Raw genomic sequence first — 8,291 nt, 5'->3', positions numbered from 1 at the left:
CGATGCAGATTTTTGATTCGCGTGGTTGAAGCCATATGCAATGGGCGGCGGTGGTTGGAAGAGAGGTGGCGGTGAAGGATGGTTGTAAGTGATGTGACGTCTGAAAGTTAAGAGAAAGAGGTCCCCTTTCAAGCACTTACTACAGTGTAATAACATTTCATCAATGTTAGAATACAAACATCAGATAGATTAAATCAAATCAAATGTAGCACTACGTTCTGTTCTGTTCTGTTTATTTATTATTCATGTTCATAATTTAATGGAATCCAACACTGAATTAGGAGAATTCCTATTATATATAACAAACTAACAAATAAAACACAACCATTCTTTTCCCCTGTTTAAAAGAAAACCATTAGTCTAGGAGTAATTTGACCCAATCAATTCCTACGCAAATGTAATCCGTCCGTGTTTCCGCAAATTACAAGATGGCTTCACTATTTAAAACGTGTATCTCCTATTCCTATCAATCAAAATCAAACACAAAAAGTCAAAAACAATCTCTTCGTTTTCCATTCCACCATGGATCGCTCGACAAAAGTGTTCATCTTGATTTCTTTCTTCTTTTTATCGGTCATCTCAAATTTCAATCTCGTTCATGCTGAAGAATTGTTTGATTGTACTTTTGATCAGGCAGTTATGAAAAGCCAAGACAAATGGATTGTCCAGTTCCTTATACCTCAGTAATTTACTATTCCACATATACTTACTATTTTTACTATATATATATATATATATATATATATATATATATATATATATATATATATATATATATATATATATATATATATATATATATATATATATATATATATATATATATAATATGTGTGTATGTGTTTTCTTATAGGTGTGGAGCCGTTAAAGGCCTTAAACCTGAATGGGACAAAGCTTCCGCTAATATGTGCGGAAAGGTCAAGTTTGGTGAAGTGAACTGTCAAAATTGCCCTGTAATATTCCTCGATTTTTTTTCCCTTCTATTTTTTAATTTAAACTAATATTAATATTCCATATTGTTACTAATGGATTGCAATTTTTCAGGAATTATGTGGTAAGTATAAGGTACCACATTTCCCATATATTTTACAATTTGGCACAGATAAGACAAAAGAACCTATCCAATACAAAGGAGCATGGAGTGCTGGAGCGCTGGAAGAAGCTGCCCTTAGTATCGCCTAAAAATAAGTTTTGAGTGAGGAATATTGTGTCCGGATACGACTTGTTTTAATTTGTCATAATTGTGAAACAATGACACCTTTGTTTTGTTATGGTGTAACTTTTGTGTAAAGATCTAATAAAGGAAGATTTATATTTTGTTTATTTATATTCCAAATAATCTGACATATTTATAGCATCTCTAATGAATTTAATTTCATGGACTTATCATTACTCATTAAATATTTATAAACATTGGAGCATATAACTGGTTTTGTTACCATTCATCAACCATTTAATATTCTTCAATCACTCATTTATCAATTACGGTATCACATTTTATCTTTCGAATCAATAATATTTTTATTTTAACAAATTAATCAAATTTATAAATAATTATAATGAAAATGAGTATTTTTATAGCTACATAGTTTATAAGAAAAAAATCAATTCCAAATATAATATATGTTTAAAATAAAGGAGGGGGGATTATAAAATGTTTAAAAAATAAGATGATATACTAAAAAAGCAATGAAAGTAGGTTGTTTATAACAAGTTCAATTTTGGTGTAACTGTGTTTGGGGTGCGACATAAACAACCAGTACTATAGAAGCACGTTGGTGATGGTGGTTATGGGTACACAGATTTGGAGGAATTTGGAGGACACATATGATTTGACAAAATTTATCAGTGAAGGGGGTGAAATGGTGGAGAGAAAGATGAATTGTGTGTTTCAGTGAGAGGATTGTCTTGAAAAAGGTTTTTTGACAAATTCGATTTGTAACGGTGGCAACTATGATGTAACTACATATAACTTTTATTGATTTAGGTTCTTCTTTTCTAATGACGATCACTAAACACATGCATACACACAGACACAAACGCACACATACACCATATTTTCCATACTTTCTACTTATTCTATCATTTAATACTTCCCTAACATTTTTTGGCTCACTCACTCGGATACAATTCGTTGAGTCTATTTTGGCATATTTATAATCAATTATCAACCCACATCTAATTCTAAAAATGTTTCCTAGCCATTTTCATCAACATTAATAAATTAAAATCTAAATAAAGAATGTTTGACCATCTATTCGTTGGAAAAGAACATTGTTTCTTTAAATATTACCTCGACTGGAGGGAAATATAGTGAAAGTTCTAATTCTCTTGCCTCCAAATTCATAGTTTTGGCCCCCTAAGATTGAAATTTTTTTATTTTTCCTTAAAAACAATATTTCCTCCTTGGCATTACTTAAATAGCCACATAAATTGATACAATTTCATTTACAATAAAACAACATTTCATAGTATGACTTTTTATCAAGAGAGTTATTTATTTCAAATTATATTATTAATATTGTATAATTTATATTATTTTGAATTATATTCTATGTTCTAAATATGATAAATAATTATAGAGACTACCATAACAATAAATATTATCAAAATATTCATCCTCAGAAAATAGTATACCGATGATAGCAACATATTTACAACCACAAATTAACCAATTAAACCCAAAACAATACACATTATCGTAAAATGAGTGATCTCATATTAACGACTACAAATAAACCATTTAAACCCAAAACAATATACATCATTGAAAAAAGAGAGATTTGAGTTCTTGGTTAGGACTTAAACAATCAATCAGATCCAACAAAAGCTTTCTTCCTATTTTGAAACAGTTTCTTAATTTTCATCATATATACATTTTTTATGTTAGCTTGAAGGTATGAGATCAAAAGAAGCAGGCAGTGGGCGGTCAACAAAGGGAAGGGTTTCAATTAGGCGGGTGGAACTTTGATTCGAAGATTATGGTGAAGCCTCTGATTCAGTGAAGTCGATTAAGATGAAGGGGTGTTTCAGATGATGGCTACACGCGAGGGTTTCACGGAAGCAACTTTAAAGGTAGAAATACCATTCTTTAGTATAAGAAGCTTTTGGGGAGAACATGCAGAACACTCTTGACACTTCAAGAGATGAAGAACTTTCTCAATGTGCTTGCATACTCTACAAATTATAGGAATATGTAAATATATTAGCAATGCATTACATTTATTTACCATTAGAATGATTATTTGTGTTTGATATTTTCTATTTTGTGCAATGGATTGTATTTTTTGTGTATAATATTTTATTTTATATTATGAGACATTAAATGTGTGATTTAATTTGAATATTAGTAAATTTAAAAATAATATATGTTTTTAAAATTTTGTCAAAAATCATGATATACAAATGTATGTCGAGAATTTATAAAAAACAAAAAGGTAAATCATTTATGACATACAAATGGTATACCATAAATACATGACACATAAATGGGTGTTATGTTTATTTATGATTGTGGCTTTAATGGCATGCAAAGCATGTTATTAAAGGTGTATTTTCTAGTACCTAAGTGCCTTATCTACCACTATGCGAATGAATGCAAAATTTACACATATGATACTGATGGATACACGGTTAAAGCATTGTACTTTCAAAGTACAATGTTGTAATTTGGCATAGATTTTGAAGTATGCAAACCAACAGAAAGACATTGTTATATCTTATATTTAACTTTTTGTTATCCAATAAATTAGATTCCAAATATACAAACCAATGAAAATATAATGTTATAATCGAGATCTCCTCAACTAAAAGCACCAGACTTTCAATATTATGCTAGAAACCCACAGATAATATAAAAACCATACTTTAGTCCCCCAAATACAAGTACATTACTTTTGATCTTATTGCTTGCTTGAGCATTCACATAGAAAGTTCAAAACACTTCTTCAACTTGGATGGTCCGTTTTTTTCCTAAAAAAGAAATAAGTATTCGATATAAACTAATATCAACCTTTGTGTTCCAAAAATAAGCAAGTCAACCTCCTTAATTTCAAAAAAGAAAAGCGAATCAGATAGTCCATTTTTTGTTAAATGTCTCGCTCAAATAAAGTTGAAACTAGTAGTCCTTCTATTTATGCCTAAAACTTCAAAATGTTAAATTCCCAAAATACCCCCAAGTATAGCTGGCTTCGAGGTAATTTTGAAGCTAATAGAATATGTGATAAGGCCAAAATCAATCCCCTCTCATTGATACTGGTGTGTGTGTGTATACCACCTCATAATATAACATAATTACAAAAAAAAAAAAACAGAGTATAATAAATCGCTAGTCTAATATACCCCAGGGGGTCTAAGGTCTAAGGTGGAGGTTCACGGATGCTTAGACGGACCACAAATCGTTAAACAAAACTCGTGGGAGTCCCATCGTGAAGATGTTAGCGAACTGGTATCGGGAGGGCACATGTAACACCCGAATTTGTTCATGTTGTGTTGGTTCAGGCCCTGCTTCACATACCAAAAACAGAGTAAAAAAAGAGAAGATGGGCAATTTTTCTGTGTTTATTCTGATACTTCAATAAATCGATTACAAGGATATTTATATAACATACTTTCAACTAATTATCCTAAAATGACTGCATATACTGCCTACTAACTTTCTATAGCCAAACGTGGTTATTTACTTAGTCATACTCCTAACAAAAGACTGAATTGCCCTGAATAAAATACATGGCTTTGACCTGGTTTGGATTAACACCAACATTCTCCCCCTTAATCCAAATCATTTCTGCCAAACTTCTTTCTTTCTCTCAGTCTCTTTCTCAGGTAAACTGTCGGTCTCGTTTACCTCTTCGGTCTTCGGTCTAGGTGCCACCGGTCTTGAAGCTTCTCATTCGGTCTTGCTTCTTTCTTTCTTCCTTGATCAAAATAGATCGCTCTTGCTGCTTGATTTCTTTCTTGTCTGCTACTTGCTGCTATCTTGCTTTTCTTTCTTGCAACCGACCCTTCCTGCGTCTTAATCACTTGCTGCTTTGACATGCTTGCTTGTTTTGTTCCTCAATAACCGTCTTCTGCTATCTCTGGGATCGAACAACCACAACCGGACTTTCATCTTTCAACACCCTTGTGAGCCATTAACACCAGAACAGAAGCCAGAACACACCACAACCGAGAACCACCCTGGTTTGATCCTCCTTTCTGTGTTTCTTTCTTTCTCCAAAAAGCAACAGCCAACAGGTTGCAGGTCACAATCTTCGTTCTTTCTTATTTCTTCTTTCTTTCTTTGTATCTCTTCTTGCTTACTGATTCTTGCTAAAATAGAACAAGTTTCTGCTGCTGCATCTTTCTCTGATCAACAACCATGATCAACCTTGCTTCTTATCTTCCTCTTGACCTTTCTGTCATAGAATTGGTACTCGGGCTTTCAAAGCTTCTGGGGTTTTCACTTGACTCAACCCCTTCATCATCTTGTTCTTCTACCTCTTCTCTCCCTTCACAATTTTATCTGTTAATCTCACTGGCTTCTTCTTTTCCGTTCTCAACCCTGCAACCAAGGGCTGCTCCTCCTTTCTTGACACCGACTCTCAAACCTGCTTCAACCTGCTTTGATACCAAATGTTGGTTCAGGCCCTGTTTTACACAGCAAAAACAAAGTAAAAAGAGAGAAGATGCAGGGAAATTTTTCTGTGTTTATTCTGATACTTCAATCAATCGATTACAAGGATATTTATATAACATACTTTCAACTAATTATCCTAAAATGACTGCATCTACTGCCTGCTAACTCTCTAGAGCCAAACGTGGCTATTTACTTAGTCATACTCCCAACAAAAGATTGTATTGCCCCTAAATAAAATACATGGCTTTGACTTGGTTTGGAATAACACCAACATGTTGCACTTTTTCATGAACAAAATGAATGTCGATTTAAATGTGTTTTGTACGTTGATGTTGAATCGGGTTTTGAGACAGATAAAGGGCACTGACATTGTCACAATAAACCAGTGATGTGCGTTTAGGTGGCATACCAATCTCAAGTAACAGGTTACATAGCCAACAGATTCTAGCTACAACATTAGCGACCCCTCGGTATTCTGCCTCGGTGCTGGAGCGAGAGATAGTTGTTTGGCGTTTAGAAGACCAGGAGACCAAGTTGTCCCTAAATAAACGCAATAGCCAGAAGTGGAGCGCCTAGTGTCTGGGCAACCTGTCCAGTCTGCATTGGTGTGAGACGAGGTTGGTTGGGGAGCTCGTAGACATGTGCAATCCCATGTGAACGGTGCCCTTAACATAATGGATAATGCGTTTTAGAGCATCCCAATGAGCATTTTTTGGGGCGTACATGTGCATGCACACCTGCTAGACAACATAAGAAATGTCGGTCTTGGTGAAAGTAAGGTATTGAAGAACCCCAACAAGGCTACGATATGTGGAGGGATTATCGATAAGATTGCATGCGTCACTGCTTAGTTTTCCTGCTGCATTAACCGGGGTTTGTACTGGATTGCAGTTCTCCATTTTGGCCCTGGAAATGATATCCGATGCATATTTTTACTGAGAGCGGAACATGCTGGTAACGTCTCACTTGATAGAAATGCCAAGAAAATAGTGCAAGAGCCCGAGGTCTTTCATGGTGAACTCAAATGACAGGCATGAAAATAGTCGGGTGTACAGTGACATAGAAGAGGCAGTGAAGATGATATCGTCCACATAAAGGTGGAGGTATGTTGTATCCGGGCCGTGACGGTAAATAAGAGGGAGTGATCTCATGTGCTATGTTGAAAACCAATGGTGGTAACATAGTCAGTGAAGCGTTGGTACCACGCATGCGGTGCTTGTTTTAGAATGTAAAGTGAGCGCTTCAACCTGCAAACATGATTAGGGTGTGTAGAGTCCTGAAACCCAAGAGGTTAGTGCATGAAAACTGTCTCAGAAAGGTGCTCGTGAAGAAATGCGTTCTTTACATCCGGTTGGTTTATGACCCACCGTTTATGTAAAGCAATGCTAAGCACCCGATTTTACTATCAGAATAAAAGTTTTATCGCAGTTAATCCCTACTTGTTGTGACCTGCCATCACAAACCAAACATGTCTTGTAGCGCTTTAGTGACCCATCAGCTTTAGTTTTGTGCTTAAAAATCCACATGTAGCCAATAATATTCATATTTGGAAGACGAGGTACCAAATCCCAAGTATTATTATTATCGATAAGAGCGTTAAACTCATGTCCACGTCCCCGACCTCTGCCCCATCCACCTCGACCCCGCCCACGATAAGATCCATCTGAATGGCCCGGACCTGGGGACCGGGGCTGCTGCGACTGAGAATATGGTCCGTTGTCTCGCTGATCAGAGGTGGTTGTGCTGGCGATGTTCGTTGCTAGTGCGGTGATGGAGGCAGTGAGGGCAGTGACGGGTGGGTTATGCAGTGATTCTCTGGTTTCCTCGAGACAAAGTTTAGAGTGGGCGGTGTAGAAGTCGAGTACCGTAGTGGATTGTTGGATAAGTGTGGTGATGTTGTCGTATTAATCCGAGAGACTGAAGATAAGCTGTAGAACAAGTCGCTGATTGTCTACAGGAGTCTCGACATTAGTTAGCTGATTAGAGAGAGATTTTTGACTTCTTGGTAATATGCCACCATGTTAGGAAAGTTGTTAAGCTTGACTTTTGCAAATTTCTGGTGAAGATAGAGAGCACGGGCCGGTTTGCTGTCTATAAAGATGTTTTCAATGGCCTTCAAAACGGCTACAACGGTGGTTCCTGGCGAGAGAATGGTTACGAAGAGATCTTTAGAAATCATCACGTATATCCATTGTAACACAATGACATCCAGACGTGACCCTGTTCATCAGCTTTAAGATTTTTCTTTGGCTGAAGTAGATGAAGCGGGTGGAATAATATGATCAAGGACCTTAAATGCACGACAAGGTATCTTGAAAAGTTTGGCCCAAGATGTGTATTGGATGTCATCCGTATCAAGGAGGATTGGTATGTAATTCTTGATGTTCATGACAGTGATTGTGGGGTGAATGGGGGCCCGACATTATAGACATAATAGAATATGTGATAAGGCCAAAATCAATCCCCCTCTCATTAATATATATATATATATATATATATATATATATATATATATATATATATATATATATATATATATATATATATATATATATATATATATATATATATATATATATATATATATATATATATATATATATATATATATATATATATATATATATATGGAAAAAATGAATATAAACATAAGGGTATATAAGGTTAGCCTTAA

General features: G+C 35.1%; 1 protein-coding gene across 1 annotated transcript; it reads left to right on the top strand.

Annotated features, from left to right (window-relative positions):
• The first annotated feature begins 489 nt into the window (after positions 1 to 489).
• LOC111908148 (protein disulfide-isomerase like 2-2) lies at positions 490 to 1,323 on the top strand. The gene is made up of 3 exons (XM_023903983.3): positions 490 to 683; positions 854 to 953; positions 1,045 to 1,323. The coding sequence occupies exons 1-3, from the start codon at positions 523 to 525 to the stop codon at positions 1,180 to 1,182; spliced, it is 399 nt and encodes a 132-aa protein (XP_023759751.1). The 5' UTR covers positions 490 to 522; the 3' UTR covers positions 1,183 to 1,323.
• The last annotated feature ends 6,968 nt before the right edge of the window (positions 1,324 to 8,291 follow it).

Source organism: Lactuca sativa, chromosome 7 (genome assembly GCF_002870075.4).
Source record: "Lactuca sativa cultivar Salinas chromosome 7, Lsat_Salinas_v11, whole genome shotgun sequence".
In the NCBI taxonomy this organism is placed as follows: domain Eukaryota; kingdom Viridiplantae; phylum Streptophyta; class Magnoliopsida; order Asterales; family Asteraceae; genus Lactuca; species Lactuca sativa.
The sequence above is the reverse complement of the archived record's forward strand: the minus strand, read 5'-3'. Positions and strand labels throughout refer to the sequence as shown.

Bases quoted from the DNA above. Each gene is read 5' to 3' on its own strand.
- LOC111908148 (XM_023903983.3), top strand. From the start codon at position 523: ATGGATCGCTCGACAAAAGTGTTCATCTTGATTTCTTTCTTCTTTTTA. The intron at 684-853 runs GTAATTTACTAT...GTTTTCTTATAG, and splicing joins GTCCAGTTCCTTATACCTCA to GTGTGGAGCCGTTAAAGGCC. The intron at 954-1,044 runs GTAATATTCCTC...GCAATTTTTCAG, and splicing joins TGAACTGTCAAAATTGCCCT to GAATTATGTGGTAAGTATAA.